This window comes from Pristis pectinata, chromosome 29, assembly GCF_009764475.1.
Source record: "Pristis pectinata isolate sPriPec2 chromosome 29, sPriPec2.1.pri, whole genome shotgun sequence".
Taxonomy (NCBI): domain Eukaryota; kingdom Metazoa; phylum Chordata; class Chondrichthyes; order Rhinopristiformes; family Pristidae; genus Pristis; species Pristis pectinata.
In genome coordinates this window covers 5921367-5941969 of record NC_067433.1, presented here as the reverse complement: position 1 = coordinate 5941969, position 20603 = coordinate 5921367, and the positions used below count along the sequence as shown (strand labels likewise).

The 20603-nt window shown below is 41.7% G+C and overlaps 1 protein-coding gene across 4 annotated transcripts in view; it reads right to left on the bottom strand.

Moving 5' to 3' along the window:
- pax8 (paired box 8) overlaps positions 1 to 19786 on the bottom strand; it is a 55743-nt gene extending 35957 nt beyond the window's left edge. For 2 of the 4 annotated variants that reach the window (XM_052040807.1, XM_052040806.1), the window contains exons 1-2: positions 19051 to 19786; positions 18522 to 18736 (exon numbers count right to left, since the gene is read on the bottom strand). In XM_052040807.1, the coding sequence (XP_051896767.1) occupies positions 18522 to 18546 (25 nt within the window). In that variant the 5' untranslated portion in view covers positions 18547 to 18736; positions 19051 to 19786. Of the gene's footprint in view, positions 1 to 15339; positions 15495 to 16010; positions 16052 to 18521; positions 18737 to 19050 lie in introns of those variants that run through there. The other 2 variants (XM_052040808.1, XM_052040809.1) reach the window with 2 other exon arrangements.
- Positions 19787 to 20603: the final 817 nt, after the last annotated feature.

Genomic DNA, 20603 nt, shown 5'->3' with positions numbered 1-20603 from the left:
CAATAATTTCTGAGTATTATTTCAGTAAACAACATGTGTAGTGTTGCTTAGATAAACACAGCTTAAAGAGTTTGTATTGGTGACTCAGTTGGTTAATTTAGGCATATGGACAAGAAATCCTTAGCTTCCATTTCAGTCTGTGCCGTTACCAGATTGCACCTGGACAAGAGCAAAAGATGCAACATCCTAATCCTGAGAGTGACTTCGGGTGGAGATGAGATTGGGTTCATCTGTCAGAATAACTGAATAACCTGCCATCGTGGGCTCATGTGTTATAAGTGACCTTATGAGGTGTGGCATTAGGGACCACATCCCACCAATTGTTGATGCCAATTGTTGCCAGGCAGAGAGGGTGAAACCAGGTTTAAAAGTATCAATCAAATCCCCATTAATAATTGAAAAAGTAAACATCATAAAAATAGCAGCATGCCAGAAGCTAGAAGTTGTCATCTGATCCCTGTGTTTGTGATTCAGCAGATTATAGCCATGCAGCTCATTCCAAAGTATTCATTGTTCCCTGTTGAAACTCCACGCTCTGATTTCAATTTCAGCATAACAAGTGATGATGAGCCAGATCCTCCAGTCCACACAGGCAGCCACAGCTGTAGCATTACCCTCAGGTCAGAAGGTTAGGCAAAATTCCTCCACAAATAATGAATACCCAACCTTCTGACTGCCTGCTTGGCAGTGAGGCTGATCCCTCCAGATACTATTTGGTGTTAAATCTCTCAGCCTTATTTCAGCACTGAACCCTGACACTTAATGATCCAACTCCACGGGATCTCTCAGTGGCAGGAGGCCACTGGCTGAGTGAGATCCTGGGAAGAGTTCGGTAAGGTCCCACGATGATTGTCGAACAATGCCATTGCAGCCATAATTGGTAATGAATAGATCTTGCAAAGAGTCGCCACGCTCCAGAACTATCTTGAGAGCTCAAGTGGTGAGTGATGGGCAGACATCACATTGGAAGATATGATCCAGTACTCTTGACAAAACGTTTTGTTAATGATTATAGACAGTACTAATGGCTAAAACCTACATGCCCCATAACTTAGCAAATGTATACATTCAGTGAGGGTAATTTTCCAATGTGTGTTTCATGTACCCATGCTCCCAACCAGGAGCACAAAGTCTGATATCTAAAATTTTCCTCAGAGTTGCTGTGAATTTTAAGAAACATCAGAATGATTTATAAGTTAATCATTTTCAGGAAATCCCAAGGCATAAATAAAAATTTAAAGTGTTACTTTGGAGATTTGTTATGCCAAAGTTGAGTGGTTCCTAATATGCGTTTTCCAGCATTTCCATTCAATTAAGTGAGGTCTACACATTCACACCAGTACATGTACAATTCAAGTCCTACTCAAAACGCAGCGTCCATGAAAAATTACATGACTCCAATACTAATTGGTATAATTAGAAAGAGCGTATAGGATGAACGGTTAGGAAATGGAGAATGTCTCTGGAAATCAAATGCACTCTTCTGAGACTGGAGCTAAGGCACAAGTTGGAGAGAGAGTTTTACAGTGTCTCTAATGCAGTGCTTCCTAAATTATTCTCCAGTACTTGGAACTTCTTGACTGCAGAAAGTAACTAAAATGACAATCAAATAACTAGAGTATTATTAAATTTTGAGCATTAATGAATGCAGAATAAACAAATCTATGCTTTAGTTTTGTAAAAAAAAATTATCATTTTCTGTATTCCACAGACCTATTGAGACACATGGACTTTCATGGTGTGACACTTTCTCTCACTCTCCCTTTGCTCTTTCTGTCTCTTGACTCCCTTAACCCTCCCTCTGTCCTCTCTCTGCCTTTCTCTCTCCCATTCCCCCTCTTGCATTCTTCCTCTCTCTCCCCATCTCTTTCTTATGTCTCTGTCTCTCGCCTCCCTCCCCCCCTCACCAAAACTCCCCATGACACACTCAGCTACAATCTTTCTTTCTTGGACACTTCATCCCCAGCAGATCACAAGGCAGCGAAGCTTAGATTTATGGAGTTTGGCAGTTCAGTTCAGGTCATTGATGAAGCAGCTGAAGCTGATTAAGTTTAGAACACTGCCCTGAGGAACCTGTGCAATGACTTCCTGAGACCTGGATGATTAACCTCAGACAACCACACCATCTTCCCTTGTGCAAGGTACGACTCCAACCATTGGAGTGTCTTCCCCTTGGTGCACATTAGCTTCAGTTTTACCAGAATTCCTTAACGCAGTGCTCAGTCAAATGCTGCTTTGACCTCAAGGGCACTTACTCACACCTCACCTCTAGAATTCACTTCTTTGGACCAATGATTGGATCAAGACAGCCTGGTGGTCCTGGCAAAACCAAAGACCTCTCGGAGTCCAGGAAATTGATTAATAAGGGCAGCTTGATAGCAATTCCTGTGGCCCCCTTCCCCCCACCCTCATGACTTGTCCATCTATTCCCCACCTCCTTCCCTTTATTCCATGGTCCACTGCCCTCTCCTACTGGATTCCTTCTTCTTCAGCCTTTTGCCTCTTCTACCCCTCACCTCTCAGCTTCTTACATCTCCCCCCTCCTCCACCCATCTACCTCCCCCCTCACCTGGACTCACCTATCACCTGCCTGCGTGTGCTCCTCCCCCTCCCCTGACCTTCTTATTCTGACTTCTGCCCTCTTCCTTTCCAGTCTTGATGAAGGGTCTCGACCTAAAACGTCCACTTGTTTATTTCTCTCCCTAGATGCTGCCTGACCTGCTGAGTTCCTCCAGCATTTGTGTGTGTGTAGTTTGATAGCAATCCCAACAACACTATCCATCACTTTAATGAGAACTTTGCTAGATCCCAAAACTGGTCAACTGAAATGAAAAATATTCAATTCTGTAGCATGACCTTCCCAATAAACCCAGTGTTCCAGTAATTCCTCCCATAATCACAGTGTAAAAATGAACACTCCCAAACTCATTGTTTCTGTGACACCTTCTACATTCCCAGTATATGTGAATCTTTCAAGTAGTGCAGTGAATTTCCAAATTGTTCTGAAATCTTCCGTATATAAAACTGAAGGGTTTTGGGGTCATCTCGGATCTCAGAAAGTAAGTAAATAGTAATCGGCGTCATTTCCCTGCAAACTGCTTTTGCCATTAACCCTCTCTCACGCATCATTCAGAGTGTACACCTGTAAAACTAATTAAAATTTGTTTCTCAGTTAAGTCCCATCCCCTCAGTCCAATGCTTGGAAAATGATGATGTAGTCATCTCAGACAATCTACATCTTCTTTCCAAACAACTTGATCAAAGTTTGCAGAAGTATTCATTCAACCACAGACCCCACAAGTACAAGCAGTGTGCATTGCCCAAAGACTGGAGACTGATGATGTACTGAGTGCTGCGGGCTGGAGGTTCATGGTGTGGAGAAAAGGAATGTGATGACACCATATTTTCTGTAGCATTTGAAACAAGTGACAAGTAACAACTCTGAAGTCTCATTGTCTGCTAAAGAAAAGAGATCACCCAGATGGTAGTATAAAAACACTTGTAGGAAGCTCTATTGGAAGAAGCAGGAAAAAAATAAGAGGTATATTGTAAAATAGTAACTACGTAACACCAAGGCTTCAGATGGCAGACAGAAATTATTTCAGACAAGATGAGGAAAGAATAAAACAACAAAATACTGCAATATTTTGATTTCAACATTGGTTACTCAGGGTGTTGGATCAGGTGTCAATTGAGCAGGCTGTTCTGTCCTGAGTAGATGAGCTTACTGAGTCTTGCTGGAGTTGCACTTATCCAGGGAAATGGAGAGTACCAGCTTACACTCCTGACAGGTGCCTTTGAGATGGTTGATAAGTTTTGGGAAATTAGAAAGTGAGATACACATCACGGGACATATACCTATCATCTCCTCCTGTGGCCACTGTATTTTCTTATCTGGTCCATTTAAGTTCCTGGTCAATGGTGATCTAAACAGTGTTGATGGTGGGGAGGTCAGCAGTGTAACTGCTATTGAGTGTTGAAGGGGGATGGTTAGATCATATTGTTGAAAGTGGTCATTTCCTGGCACTTGTGGGTGCGAATGTCACTTGCCACTTATCAGCCCATTCCTGAGCATTGAGCGAGAATTTCTATGTGCAGGCACAAACTGCATCTTTATCTTAGGAGTTACGAATGGAAATGAATATATGGCAATTATCAGCAAAATTCCCCACTTCTAACCTTAGGGGAAGGAGCAACTAAAGGTAATTAGGCCTAAGCCAATACCTTGAGGATCTCCTGCAGCAATGAACTGAGGCTCAGATAATTGACTTCCAAGACCTTAACTTTCTCTCTTTGTACAAGATATGACTCCAGCCAGTGGAGAGTTTTCCCTTCTTTCTTATTGACTTAAGTTTTTGAAAAGACACTGATGCCACCTTGATGTCAATTGTCATTGTCAAGGCCAGTCACTCTTCAGCTCTCCTCTGGAATTCAACACTCTCCATTGGACCAAGACAGTGAAAAGGCCTGGAGAGCTGAGTAATCCCAATGGAACCCAAAGTGAGCTTGAGTGAACAGGTTATTGTTGAGTAGATGCTGCTTGATAGAACCAGCAATGACACCTTCTTTCCCTTCGCTAATGACTGACAGTAGAGTCATGAGGAGGTAATTTGCAGATTTGTTTTTTTCCTGCTTTATAAACAAAAAGCATTTGGGCAATTTTCCCGTTGTTGGATGAATGCCAGTGTAACCAGTAACTGGAACAGCTTGGTTAGAGGTACAGCTAGTTCTGGGCATGTCTTCAGGTGGGATGTTGTCAGATCCCATAAACATTCTTCTATCCAGTGCTCTCAGCCATTTCTATATATCACATGCAGGAAATCAAATTGGATGAATACTGCCTTCTCTAATGGTGGGGACCTAAGGAAAGGGCTGTGGTGGATGATCCATTCAACACTTCTGCCTGAAGGATGCTGTCATTTCCATTCATTGAAGATGGAGATTTCCTTGGAGCTTCTTTTTGCCTTTAACTGTTTAATTGCCCACTGGCATTCAAGACTGGATGTGACAGGACTGCAGAGTCTTGATTGTGGAACTCACATGCTGCTTCCAATGTTTAGCACACATGTAGTCCTATATTCTAACTTCAGTGGATTGACAATTCATTTGTAAGTATACTGTTGCTGGTATTCTTCTCTCTAGCTAGATGCTACTGATAGGGTTGAGGGGGATACTGGACTAAAATGAATTTATGTCAGAATATAATTCTGCTGCAGCTGCTCAAGACCCAGAGCAACTCCTGGATGTCTGATTAGGGCTTCTGAATCAATGACGTTGTCATAGTGCTATGTAATGCAAAGGAGAGAATCCTAATTGTGACAGTGGGACTGATGAACTTGTGATAATCACCAGGAAGTTTCTTTGTTTGACCTTATGCCATGAAATTTTATGGTGCCTTGACCCAATTTTGAGGTTTCCCAAGACCACCCTGAATATATGCCAGTCTATGGTCCCAGATATCACAATAGAAGCTGAAGATCCTGCCTGTTTGTGAAAGTAACAAACTAAACGGCCTGTGGCAAACACATAATAAAAGCGGGAAATGCTGGAAATAGAGCATCTGTGGAAAGGGAAACCGAGTTAACATTTCAGGTGGTTGACCTTTCATCAGAACTGCCTGACCTGCTGAGATTTTCCAGCATTTTCTATTTATATTTCAGATTTTAAGCATCTGCAACTGTTTGCTTTTCAGTTGTAGTAAGGTTTTTAATAAATAAACAAATTCAGGGATTCATAGTGACTTGGATAATAAAGTAGCTGAAGATGACGATACATTTGGTATTTATGTGAGATTGTTGGGGAGGTGGGGATTTTAGAGGGGTAAGGGAGTGCTTCAAGGCTGCATGCTGAGACAATGCTATTGTTTGTAATGTACAGAACCTCAATGCAAATTTGTCAACTTTACATATTGTTTTTTAAAATATATAAACCAGTAACTCAGTGGAATTGCAGGATGCAATTCACAGTTGAACCAAGTATGTTAATGGACAAAAAGGTAATAGTCGGAATTTAATGCAGAAAACAGTAAAGTAGTACATCTAGGGAAGAAAACAGATGGCAGACAAACATCACTGTTGAGTTGATTAAAGACGAAGCTGATAGAGTTTTAAGAGATCTAGTAGATGGTATGTTCAAAAAGTCCAAACAACGAGCAAAACAATCAACAAAGCTAATTTGACACTGAATGACAAAGGCAAAACTATAGAATGTAAGTTAGAGGAGATTACAATCAAACTTTACAGTGCGCAAGAACTGATTACCTGGCAGCAGGAGAGACAGTTAAATGTTTTCTGAGGAATGACAGGTTTTTCAGCCTCGAAACTAAACATCCATTTATCCATTTGTGATTTATAAGGTTGCTAATGTTATTTAAAAAAACTAATGGAATATTAATTGAGTACTAGTTCAAAATAAAGAAACATACTTAAACTCTGGAGTGGCGGAGGCTGAGGGGTGATCTGTTGGAAGTGTATAAAATGATGAGGGCATAGATAGGGTGGACAAGCAATATCTTTTTCCCATTATTGAGCGATCCAATACCAGAGGGCACGCATTTAAGGTGAGAGGGAGTAGGTTCAGAAGAGACATGAGGGGTAAGTTTTTTACTCAGAGTGGTGAATGCCTGGAATGCATTGCCTGATAGGGTGGTGGAGGCAAATTCATTGGGTGCTTTCAAGAGGGGCTTGGATGGGCACATGAATGAGAGGAAAATGGGAGGGATATGGGCATTCTGTCGGTAGGAGGGATAAGCAATGTCGGCACAACATTGTGGGCCGAAGGGCCTGTTCTGTGCTGTACTGTTCTAAGTCTAAGAGAGGTATCAGTAATAATATCTTCAAAGAATGGACTATCATCTATAGTATAAAGTTCCAGATATCATAATGGAAGCACGAACTATTGAATCATTTAAGAAATAATTGATTATTACAGTTGTGTAATATCAAGATCTCTCTAGATTGATCAATTGGAATGGCTGTATGCCCTTATTAAAAATAATGTGATCTCATCACTATTAACAAATCTTAGTGTTTACATTATGAATAGGAGTATGCCTAATGGTCTTTCAAGCCTTGTGTAATTCGAATCAAATTTTCACCTCAACATTATTCATCTGGCTTTGACAATTTATTTATCCAAGATTAAGAATAGTCCATTTCAAGATCTCCAAGCCAAGCAAAAAGTAGGAAGTGCAATCAGAAACAAAAAGGAGCTCAATGGGCTTTAAGGGGCAGATTGTCTATTTGAGGGTTGCAGAAGAGACAACCCTAAAGCAACAAAACTCCATTCCAGAAATCCCATTTTTCAAAGCAATAATTCGTTAGGAGGTTATTATATATGCAGGATATCAATTTCTATTCATACAGGAATTTCATCCCTTTTTCTCTTGAGAAAGCACAGATGAAGAAATGGAACCATTTTCCAGCTGGACATGTATGTTAAACAGGGCTTGACAAAAACTTTCTCTCAACAGTACAGACATCAGTACAGGTAGCAGAGGCTCATGTATTCTACGTCCTGTGTGATCTTGAGCAACTTTTAGAACATATTTCTAGAGATCCCTTTTCATTAGTCCTCTCCCCCAACACTAATGCTGTTAACACTGTCTGTGGTTCAATTCCAAGTGCTCATTCTTCATATTTGAACCTATGTACTGAGTGTCAAAAGGATACTTGATTATATAAGGAGGCATCAGAGCTTAGTCCTAACACTAGATCCAGAGAGAGATAATTTCAAACACTGCATGCAGCATGAGGATCTAACATAGGTCACCCATGTCAGCAGCAGGTAACTTGATTTTTTTCCTCTCCCTAAGACACTAAGGCCAAATCTGTCTGTTACTGAGCCTAGCACTGACCAGTAATTAATTTTAACTTCTTCTAAAACTGTGTGGTTTTCCTTCCCATCTTACACTTCTATGGCAATCTCAGTACTCCATATTTTTATTTGCATTGTTTACAATGAATTCAAAATCCCATAATAACATTTGATTATTAGTCCAGGCTCCATTTCAGTAAAAAAAACCTTGGAAGTCTATGATCCACTTTTAATGAGGCATTTCCACTTTATTTGGGACCAATCTTCACATCAGCAACAAAAAAAACTTCCCAGATTACAACTATTTCATGGTGTAGAATTCTGTGACAGAAGAAGTAGAAGCTAGTGGAGGCCAGGTGTCCTCTCAAACTTGCTCTATCACTTAATACATAGGGCTGATTTTCTAGCTCTAATGTACAACCACAGTATATCTCTTGATTATCTTAAGAGTCCAAAAAACTTTTGTTCTTAGTCTTGAACATACTGAGTAACTGAGCATCCTCAACCTTCTTAGAGGAAAAAATTCCAAAAAATCACAAACATTTTGAATGAATAAGTTTCTTTTCATCTCAGTCCTAAATGTCTGAGCCCCAATGTTCAGATTATTCCACTGATTCTAGATTCTTTATTTGAGGAAACAATTTCTCCACCTCCACTCTCCCAAGCCCTTTCAGAATGTTATATTTCAGTGAGATCAAGTCTCATTCTCCTTAAATCTAGCAAGTAGCTGATCCTACTAAATCACACCTCAGATGACAGTCCTTCATTCCAAGACTGAGTCTATTATGTTCTGCATTGAAAACAAGAATATCCTTCCATAGACACCAAGATCAAAACGACATGCCCCACTCCAGTGCCCTGCATAATTGCAAAAAGGCTTTCTAACTCTTGTATTCCAGAGTGCATTCCAAGGCCAAGTAATGATTTACCTTCCAAACTGCATGGTATACCGACAGATTTTCAGATTAATTTTCTGTGTGTCATTCACAAGAACTATCTAAATCCCTATTCACTACCTTTTCACAGTATAAAAAGTATTGTGTTTTTCTATTTCCAACAAAATTAATTACCACATATTTCCTACATTATGACTCATCTGCCATCTTTTTGCCCACTCAACTATTCATATCTTACTTTCCCACTTCGTTTTCCTGGCCCTTTCATTGAAATTATTAATATAGATCATATGTAGCTGAGGGACCAGCAATAATTAGAAAGCAAAAAAAACTGCAGAGATCTGAAATAAAAGTAGGAAATGCTGGAAATGCTCAGCAGGTCAGGCAGCATCTGTGGAGAGAGAAAAATGACCCCTCATCACAGACTGAAATATTAACTCAATTTCTCTCTCAGGGATGCTGCCTGACCTGGTGGATATTTCTAGCATTTTCTGTTTTTAACCCAGTACTATCCCTTGTGGCACTCCACTCATCTACCAATTGGAAAATGATACATTTGTGCTACTTTATGTTTTCCGTCCCTTTACCAGTACTGTATCCATATTACTATATTACCCGTCCTCCCCCATGGGTCCTTATTTTATGTAACAACCTTTGTTTGGCACCTTAATGAATACCTTTTGAAAATGTACATCCACTTATCAATCCTGTTATATCTTTAATAAAGCTCTATTAGATCTATTAGAAATACCTTTTTCCTTTTATAAAACCATGCTGCCTGATCATGTAATGATTCCCTAAATGTCTTGTTGCCCCTCCCCTTCGTTAATAATTGATTGCAGCATTTTCACAACTGATATCAGGCCAACTGATCTGTAGTTCAGTATTTTCTCTCTCCCTCATTTCTTGAATCGTGGTAGAAAATGTAATACCTTCCAATCCAGTAGGATTGGAATCCACTAAAAATAATTATGAGATTACTCCTACTGTAACCACCATTTCTCCTACAGACTTTTTTTTACAACCCTTGGATCTAGGACATCAGCATTTGATTTGTCTTCTTTTAATCACATAATTATTTCATTGCTTTCTCTTTGTTAATATTACTTTAAATTACTCACTGTGGTTTCATTGTAGGTTTCCCACTATTTTTGCTACGTTTAAATTGGTAAATTGGTTTATTATTATCACATATACTGAGGTACAGTGAAAAACTTGTCTTGCATACTGTTCATACTGATCAATTCATTACAAAGTGTATTGAGGTAGTACAAGGGAAAACAATAACAGAATGCAGAATAAAGTGTTACAGTTACAGAGAAAGTGCAGTGCAGGCAGACAATAAGGTGCAAGGCCCTGATGAGGTAGATTGTAAGGTCAAGAGTCCATTTTATAGTACCAGGAAACTATTCAATATATATTCCACTGCAATAACTTATATAAAATATTTCATTAACATCTCAGTAATTTCCTTATTCCTCATTATATTTTTGTCTCTTAAGAGATCCATATTTACTTTTGCTGCTGTCTTTTTATATATTTGTAGAATGTATTTTTCCTGGCAAGTTTATTCTCATATTGGATTTACTCCCATTGTATCAATCTTTTGTCATCCTTTGCAAGGCTCCATAACTCTCCCAATCCTCAGGACTACTCCTGTTCTTAACACCATCTTTAATTGAAAATGCACTTTTATTTCTCAACAAAGTGTTTATTCATTGTATGTTTATTTAAGTGTTTGCTACAACCCTATCTGGCTATTCTAGGTATTATTTATTTGTTTTACATTATAATCTAGAACATTGTAGGTCCGGTAATAGAATTCCTATCTGTGCCAAGGTCAACCAATAAACCACATCAAACACAGCGGTCACGGGGAACTGAGAGATACAAGCCTGGAAGAGTACTTTGAATTAGCTGGTCTCAATAAGACCACTCCAATTGTCCTCTCCATCTCCAGGCTTGGAAGGGGAGGGTGGTGCGTGGGTCAGGAGGCAGGTGCAGAAATCAGTTGAGCCATGGGATTTAATGCTGATCACTTGTCCGAGAGACATGCTCGAACTTGCCCCTGATGCTTTCAGAAATTAATTCACATGTGTAAACGGTCACTTGACAAGCGACTGAAGGTCTGTTTCTGCAGAACCAGCACGTCAGGAACTTTAGGAGGAGAGGGGATTGAAGAAAAAGAGAGGAGAGAGTGAAATAATTTACATTAAATTTATTAGTCACATTATTAAAAGGTACTCATCCATCAAGGTTAGCTGATTGCTTGATGGTTATGGCCTGGAACAAGGTCCATGAAATTGGGTTATCCCTGTGCCATTGCAAGCTATCCCAAACTGTGAACTGGCCCGTAACCTTAGGCAGGCAACTCACTGGAAGATATCAGTTTGTCGGAGTATTTTTAAAATGATCAAAATCTGGAAATACAGAATTATTAATCCTGTGCAAAAGCTGGCTTATTTTTTCCCTCAACCTCATTCTCAAAAGAAAATAAAGATATTATTGTTCCATAGTTGAGGCGAGCCTTAAATCCGCAATTAGAAGGCTATTGCACATTCAGTTTAAATCCTGGAGGAAATGGAAACATCGTTAGGGTTGTGGATATGGATCTTGTGCAGGCAGATAGGGTTTCGTTTAATTTGGCATCATGGTCGGCACAGATATGGTGGGCCGAAGGGCCTGTGCTGTACAGTTCCCTGTTCTATCGCTGCCAAATTTCCATTTTACTGTTGCAACCGTATGAAAGACTAATCAAATGAAATAAAAATACAAAGACCCAGACATCCATGAACCTGCCGTGGTTCTGAATCGAATGAAAAGTTTACGAAAATTCCCTTGTCACGGGAGTGGAGACAATTAAAGAAAAATTTAGCGCAAGTGTTGAAATTCCTTTAGAGTTTGATGGGGAAAGCAAGGAGAATTTGTTTCCGGGAGAATAGAAGGGATCGTCAGAGGACACATATGTAGGATGTGTGGCAAAAGAAACGGGCCCAGATGTACACAGCAAACTGTTCTGATCTCCCGTAAGGGTGAGGGAGCAGGTTTAATTATCACTTCCAAGAATTGGGAGGGGGAGCGGAGAAAACACTGCGGGGTCATAGAGGTATCTTAGGAGAGTGGGACTGCTTGGGTAACTGTTTCTGAACATCGCCAGGATCACGGCGAGTCTTTTTTGTTACATAGTGACATAATTCTGTTTACCGCCCATCCAGCAGGGTCCTAGAGTTACACAGCATGAAAAGAGGCCTCTTATTACATGCATTTTCCTTTCTATTCCCCTCCTGTTTGGGTTTATTTTTCCTGCTTGTTTATCCACGCCTCATTTCCAAGTTGCCTTTAATGCCCACTTTCTCTGCCCTTCTCTTTGGCTGACCCTGTGTCCCTCGCTCCCTGTTCCATCGACTACATCTCTGCCACTATTTCTGTCCACCTCCCGGTTCCCCTCGGCCTGCATCCCCACCCCGCCGGGGTTTTTGTTTCTAATTACCCTCTCTTTGATAGATCTGCTGCCTCTCTGCTTCACTGCCCCACCGCCGCGGCCTCGTTAACCCATTCTAGCGCGGCTCGCCTCTTAATTTCCATTTCAATCGCGCTGCGGAAATTAAACGAAAATAAAGGCTGCGTTGACCTGATACTTGTCTTTCTGCTTCGTCGCAAGCTCGAGAAATCAGAGGGCTGCCGGAAAGGCCAGAGCCCCGGGGGCAACGCAACAGGAGCCGGTGTGAATAAAGAGCCAGAGGCGGTGGCCAGCGCTGGACAGACCTCTGTCCCAACCCCACACACCTGCTCCATCTGCTTGATGTCAACCTACACACAACTCCCCCCACCCCCCTTGCTTCCCATTTGCTTAAAATTAGGAATCGCCTGTCGTTCGATTCATTGATGAATCCACGCGGTGATCGCGGGCAACTCTGTTGTCATTGCTTCTGCCCTGGGGGTTTGGATAGGAACCATGGCTTTGTATGTGTGTGTGGTACCCGGCCGATTTCTTTCTCTGAGTGGTATCCTGACCGGGTGTGAGTAACCCCCTCCAAACGTTAGCCAAAGGGCTCCCCAATCCCTATTGGAGACGCAAGAGACTACGGATGCTGTAATCTGGAGCAACACACAAAACGTTGGAGGAACTTAGCCGATCAGGCAGCATCTGTGGAGCGAAATGAGGGAAACGGGTCCTGATGGAGGGTCTCAACCCGAAATGTCGACTGTGCATTTCCCTCCACAGATGCTGCCCGATCCGCTAAGTTCCTCCAACAATTTTATTTGTTGCTCCTCGTTCACTATTACTGCTTTCTTGGTAAAGCTGTCTGATGTGACTGCCACACACGGGGACAACTTCCCAAATGGGATTTTCTTTACTCCGAACAGAATTCCTTAAAATGAGAAGGTTAAATACTGCCGCCTCTCCCTTTTAAAAAGAGTTTACGACGGATTAGTGGTGTGGAACTGGAAGCGAAAGAGTCTCGGCACAATTATTAACAACTTTCCTCTTTCAGGTACGAACCCCTGTATATTAGGTTTAGATTATAAATCAAAAAGTTCGTGTTTTAAGTCATGGAGAGCGCGGTGCATCGGCCGAGAACGCACGCCCAAGGGGGAACAGGTGGCAGTTCCAAAGCCGCACAACAAGGAAAGAATATTTGGATACTGGGAGAACAGGACCGGTCACGCTGGGGACTCGCTTTAACTCCAAAGCAACAGTGAACCCCAAGCCGTTCTCTCTCTTCCCTTGCTCTTTGATCCTTTATTCTTTCTATTCCGTGTATGTTTCACATTGCGATCAACTGTGAGGTTTGCTTTTGCCGGTGCACACTTATTCACGCGGTACCCCTGCCTTCATGAAGCTAAGCTCAAAATGAAATGAAAACTCTGAACAGATTGCAGGAGAGATATCACAAGCTTGCACTTTTCGTTTCGTTTCCCACATTCAATCCAAGTGTAGTCGGCAAGTTCTATTACACACTCCACAAACCACTGATATTTGCACCGTTTTCAGTTAACCTTGCAGGAAATATTTCCTTCCCAAACTAGTAGCAAGGATTGGAGATGAGGAAGGAGTGAATTATTTTATAAATTGTATTGCTGGAATCTATTTTTGGTGACGTAAACGATTCTCAGTAACTCTGCATATTCGGGATTAAATTTGTAATTAAATTTAAACTATGTCGATAGATTAAATTGCCTTTATATAGGAGCTAACGGCGGGTCAGTGTTAGAACATCAACTCTCGTTTAATATTAATAAGCTGGTCAATGTTAATAAACGATGTCTGTTTCCATATTGATTTTCCGGAATAAAAACGCAAGTAAACTAACTTCCTAGCGAGAGGGCCGGAGATTGTCTCACAGGTAGGTTTTCATCAGATAAATTTGTCCGTGACTAAAGTCGTTGAAAATAAAACTGAATATTTACAGCAAAGGACACAAATTCTTAGCGGCCCTCCTGTCCCACGTCGGCACTGCGAGTGTAGGGGTTCCCGAATCCGGGAGCTGGCAGCAGGCTGTCGGGAGAGCAGTGCTCCTGGAGCAGCTAAACTTGTTGCTCGTTGCCTGACACCTGGAGCCAGTTCAACTTTCCAAGCGGCAAACTTCCGCTCTGATCAAAGCAAAGCCCAGAGATGAGCTGTAATAACGTACTGATGTCCAAACACAAAGTGTGCTGTAAATACTCCCGTTAGTTTCCCTTCCCGAGAAGAGGTCGGAAACAAACTCCCCCCGGGTGTCGAGTGACACGTCCAAAACTCCCAGCATCTTTCGGGTGCAATTCCAACCTCTAGTTCTGTATCTCACGGTTTCTCCTAGATTCGTGATGTCATGTTTAAGTTATTGTATATGACAATAAACTAACCTGAGTTACTGTATCAGTAACATCCACAATTTCTCCTCCTCTCCTTTAGAAACGGGGACTTTACACCCATCCAGACTGCAAATTTAAAAATTCGCGGGAACGGCTACAAGGTCAGTGTCCTCATTATAAACCCGCTTGAATTTGGAGTTAAATGCGAGTGAATTGGGTGAATGATAATTGCCAGTTGAATTAGATTTTGTAAACAGAAGGGTTTTTTTAATATATGTAATATAGAGCGTCAGGTTGAAATGGGGAAATAAAGCCTAGGCCGAGGGTGATGATCAATCACTGTCACTTTCTTGAAGCAACTGCTATTTGCAATGAACTCTGCGCGCACACACACACACAGACACACACACACACACACACGCACACACATACACACACGCACACACACCGCCTGTGCCAGAGTTTGCAGCGGCGCTCAGATGCGGCGGCGGAATGTGTTAGGGAATCGCCGCTCGGCGACCCTCCATCCATCAGCCTGCCAGGGTTCAAGTAAACCGCAGCAAGAACCTTTCTCACTCACTCAGTCCACTCATCCAATCCGCCAGCAGAGACCCACATTTTTTTTAAAAAATCAAACCATTTTGCAATTATGAAAATGTACTTAAAAATTCACATTAATTACAGCTGGCTGTCCGGGAGAGATTTCCAGCTCTTGGAACCTGAATCAGTCGGCTTAACCTGCAGGGAAAACAGGAACAGCAGTTGGGAACATACTGAAAATGGATGCTGTTAATTCGATTTCTGTTCTGAGCGGTACTTGCAGTGCACATACCTGGACTACCAGCTCCGTCTGTCTATCGGAGATTTCATATCAGTTACCGCTTCTCAACAAACAAAATATCCCGCTTTGGACGAAATATTTCACCCGATAAACTGGAATATTTCTACCAACGTTCCCACTGATTTCCCTCGTCGAATTCTACAAACCTGTAACAAATGAACTGGCAAGTGACGAAAATAAGGAAGGCCCCTCTAAGTAACGTCAAGTGAGAGTGAGCAGTTCCCGTTCGGGCCGGGAACACTGCATTCCCGCCGCTGAGAATTACTTGTAGAATTTAGAAGTGATACTTCAGGATAAAGTGCCGTGCTACAGTACTTCGACGGGACTGGGCTCCGTAGAACGCCGCTCATACCAACCCTCCCAGCTGAGTTTGATTTTGGCCCGAATAGAACACCAAAGTCTTGACAAGCTTTGGATCTTTTAAAAGTGGATCTTTTTAAAAAAATTAAAAAGACCAAGTCGGTTGGTATTTCTGCCAATAATTGGGGAAATCTATCAAAATTTAACTAGATTTAAGCACTTTATATTGAAATATAAAATCGTTAATTAAATTTCATGTATTCAGTTTAACATTGACTGAGTCAGTCCCGTGTAATATCACTCATCTACTGTGTGAGTGGCAGCATTTAATAAATCAACCTTAATCTGTGTTATGTACGCACTTTCGACTGTTGTTGGTGTGAACGCATTTGCAACATTCATTTTCCAAAACCGGATTTATTCCTCCATTCCCTATCAGATCTCAGCTCTTCCCTGCTTCACCTGTTCCGTTCTGGCTTTGTCTGTGTAGCGCCTTCGGATGCCAGTATTGCCAGTATGGTCTGAATGTGAATAGCAGAGGGACAGGAAGGGAAACCTGTTTAATCTGCTGGAAGAAGGGCTCTAGGACTCATCTCCCCTGCGGCTCCGCTTATTTTTACTCCCATTATAGATCACTTAAACAAATCGTGCCTGGAGAGAACAGAACATATCCTGCGGACGTCATCTGAAGCATCAGTCTGCCTTTAACGCAACTTCAAATCCGATTTAAACAGACTATTCTATTCGATCCTCACAGAGGCACAGCCTTTCTCATGGTGGGCAGACTCACAGATAACCCTAGGATAGGACAGGTTTAAGTTATCAACTGCTCTGTAAATGTTAACGTGTAGTCTCGGGAACTCTCACTAGAGTCGGTGAAGAGGTTGTTTTCTAATATTTCGTTCCCCTTTAAAATGAAATTCTTTATCATCAATGATAAAAGGGAGTTAAATTGGTACAAATTCTTCCAGCCCCTGCGCCCGCTACTTGGTTCTTGTTTTCCGATGCACCCGAGGTTTCAGTCTGGTTTCGAATGCACCTTCGTAGTCAAGGATTTACAAGAATTTCATAATTACAAGCGGCGACATACCGCCGTTTACCATGCGATAGGCAACGGTTTTAAGTATAATTTACCAGCAAATCAGTCACATAAACAGAGAGTAAACGGAGTTTCGAAATAGTTGGAAAACAAAAAGAGCGGATTTTATGCTTTGCCCCTTCCTAAGGGCAGGCCATTTCCAGAACTTCGATAAAGTTACAATCTCAACAAGAAGTCTGGGCTCAATCTACACAGCAAGGAGTAATTTTGTTTATGGTGTTATCCAGGTAAACAGCTTGAATATTACACAGACCGAAACAACACTGGGGGAAGGTGGAGATCGGACGAGCCTTTCATACAACTCCGATTTAATTCAATGTAACTAATTAGATTTAACAGAGACCCACTCTCACCCCAAAACACACACACACACACACACACACACACACACACACACACGAAGCTGAAATTCAGGACTCAACCGAAAGACATATGCGTTGTTTTAAATCTGTACTTCAGTTTACACTCTGCTAGGGAATTTCGACTTCATTTAAGACTTATGCAAGAATGTAGAGTTCACCAACAGGAACTCAACAAGGTAAACTTCCCTTGCCAATGTGAACTAAATCACCTGACTCCAAAATGGTCCAGACTGAGCATATGTGTGCAAATTAACTAAACCCGATTTACCATCGCGCACATCTTATCTCAGGTTTGTCTATTAAAATTACTACACTCTAATATCTGAGTCACTTACAATAACATTACTGCACACTTATAGTTGAGTGAATCTCACCCTGTACCTGCCCGAAATCATTACGCCCCAGTACCAGCGTCAATCTTGCCCTGTGCCTGATTCCTAAAATTGTTACAGACATGCTCCTGTCGCAATCTCAAGTTTGACCTGATTGTAATAAAATTATTACGCACATGTACCTTGGTCAATCTCATCCTGTATCTGACCGAAATAAGAGAAATTACACACGTGTCTGAGTCAATCTCACCGTGTGCCTGAGTGTAATAAAACACATTATTACGCCAGAGTCAATCAGATCCTGTAACTAATTGTAATAAAAAATTACACACATGTAGCTGTCATTTGACTATGTATCTGATTGTAATACAGAAAATACACATTATAATAAGGTAAAGCTAGAACCGTACTTGACTGTAATAAAATTATTAGACATGTGCCAGGGCCAATCTTACCCGCTAAATTGATTATATATATTTTTTGAAAATCACATTTGTATCACAGTAGTCTGATCTTGTAACTGAATGTGCCAAAATTATTACACAAATGTACCAGAGGTAAGCTCATTCCGTGGCTGATTATAATCACACTATTACCAGTGGGCGTCATTTAAAGTGCTGGTTTTCAGAGAAAAACTCTCCTTGTGTCTCATTGTAGGATCTGTCAGTCAGATCCACCCTGTATCTTACTGTAGCACGATAACATTCGGGGCGTCAAGCGTCCGAAACAAGTGTACCTTATTTAAAAACAATTCTCCCTTACACTGACTGCAAATAAGCTGCCCAAATATTACTCCCTCTGAACCCCAGAAGAGCTGAATCTGGGTAAACGCCACAAGTCATGAATAAATAAATCTATCAGCATTAACTGGTTGCTTTATAATAGAATCTCTCATTTAAATCACTAATTCTTTTCAGACGCCATGGGGAATGTTCTTTCCGTACTGTGCTGCTGGATATCCATCTGTAACCCACTGCATTAGAGCAACGTAGAAGAAGTGAACTGGGAACCGCCAAGGAGTGTGGGCCTTTGGTGAACCTCATGCGAACACATTGAGTTTAAAGCAGGGCGGTGAGATACCTGATCGTCCTGTGCTATGGGACATTCCTTGCTACTCTGTCAAGGTGAAGATGGTTTGGACGCTGTCCTCCGAGCAGATAACACAAGGAGAGACGTGCCTACAAAACAGGGTCGGCGAGTTTCTATCCTCCTTAACAGGCTCTCTTGGGTATCCAGTGGATCCAGGGACCCAACAGTGGCGTCTGAAGAACAAAGTGCAGTTACACTCTATAAATCTGTAGATGGAACAAAAAGCAGAGGGTACGTAAGAGTGAATCATCTGATATACAGATCATTTAATAAGCCTCTTCTTGCGTTCCCTTTCGCCGACCCGCCTCCCCTCTCACACCATTGCAGCCATTCGAGTCCTGCCTATAAACTAACATTTTTAAACAATAGATCTCGCTGATTATTGCGGGTGTTTGCTATTGACTATTAATGCAATGTTACTTTTGCATTATTTCCCCCATCAAATCGCCTTTAAAGTTAATCAGACGCATCTCCGTTCTGGTGATTTGCCAGCTTTGAAAGGGACGCTGTAATGATTTACCTGCTGCCAGTTCGAATCCACTCATATCTGTAATCCAGTTAACGCCCAGTCTCTTTGGCTCTTTCTATGCCAGTGAGTATAAATCGGACCTTTTCTCAAAAGCAGTTCAATTCAGATCGTACATAGAACGCAAACTTCCGCCTGTTTTTATCCACAGGACGATGTGCAGGAGCGGGCTGCTCAAACAGCGAGAGCTGCGATTGGTTGCTCTCCTGCTTTTAGATTTGGGAAGGGGGTGTGTGTATCAGTGACATGCTCCACCAACCTGAGAGGTTTAAAGACACAGGCTCAGCAAGTTCCAACTTCCAGCTCTTCTTTGAGATGTCCCGTCGGATGTTTGATTTTTGAAATTAAAATAAGAGGGAGATTTTGCGGTGAGACACTTCAGCAGCCGGCTCCTCCGTTCCCAGTGTGAGAAGCTATTTTTTACATCAGTTGTTGAGAGCATCCTCGGTTACCTCTTGATTCTTTTTTCTACTTTGCCGGGGGTTAGGATTCAAATTGAACAAAATGCATCGATATTGGTTTTGTTTTGAACAAAAAAAAGACTTCTCCGAATCAATTCTGAATCCTTCCTTGTCAACTGCATTATTTTCACGAAATAAATTCTAAACACGCCCAAACTTCACCAACAATCGAAAATTAGATTTAAGAATCACAACCGATGAGATGACGCAAACCTGCCGGTGTAACTGATCAGGAGGCGACTCTGACACGCGTTGCTTTAAAAAGTACACTGCCGACGGGAGCAGCTGCAGTCTCTGGTGCGGACATGAGACTTTGAAAGGGACAAGGGTTGGCTTGGAGAAGCTGTGACGGGTGGGGAGGGGGAGAAGAGAACAGAGCTGGAACGAGTGAACCATCGCTTACACACCCAGCACTGATATCCACCCGACTGAAATCCTGGGAGCTCAAGGGTGCAGAGGAAGAGAATTAATCGCGGGAGAAGGGGAGAAATAACAAGCAGGCGACATAAGAATGAAAATAAACGACTTATGCAAAGAGTGTTAGTGACTGAGAACACCAGTGAGGCGGAATGTTGAGGAATAAACTATTTGCAGGTCACATTCCAGTCATAAGGGTTACTGCATAATTAGAAAGTTTTATGTAGGACTGAGTTTGGTCTTCTGTATTCAAGGAGGTGAGTCTGATTTTATGGTTCACTTATTCCTACATAAGCCTCATTCACAGACTTATTTGAGAGCATATTCTGGTGCTCAGTAACTGAATGGAAAACAATTTTTCCAATGAGCTTGGATTACAGATTGACCTGCCCCTGACAGCATTAATGGAGTTGGTTTGCAATGGGAGGATCATGTAGGCTGTCTGGAGCTGTGTGTGGCTTTGGGGATCCCATCGTTTTTGGGAGCAGCAGCACCTGCCAATTCTGACTTGTTATACTCCAAAGTTGTGCTGCACTATCACAACCTGCATCATGGGCCTGCACACATCCCAAGCTTTCTCCACCATCCAATGTCATGGCTGATCCTGTACCTCTAGACTACTTTCCCTCTCCATCCCACATCCCTTAATTCCCCAATTATCCAAAGATC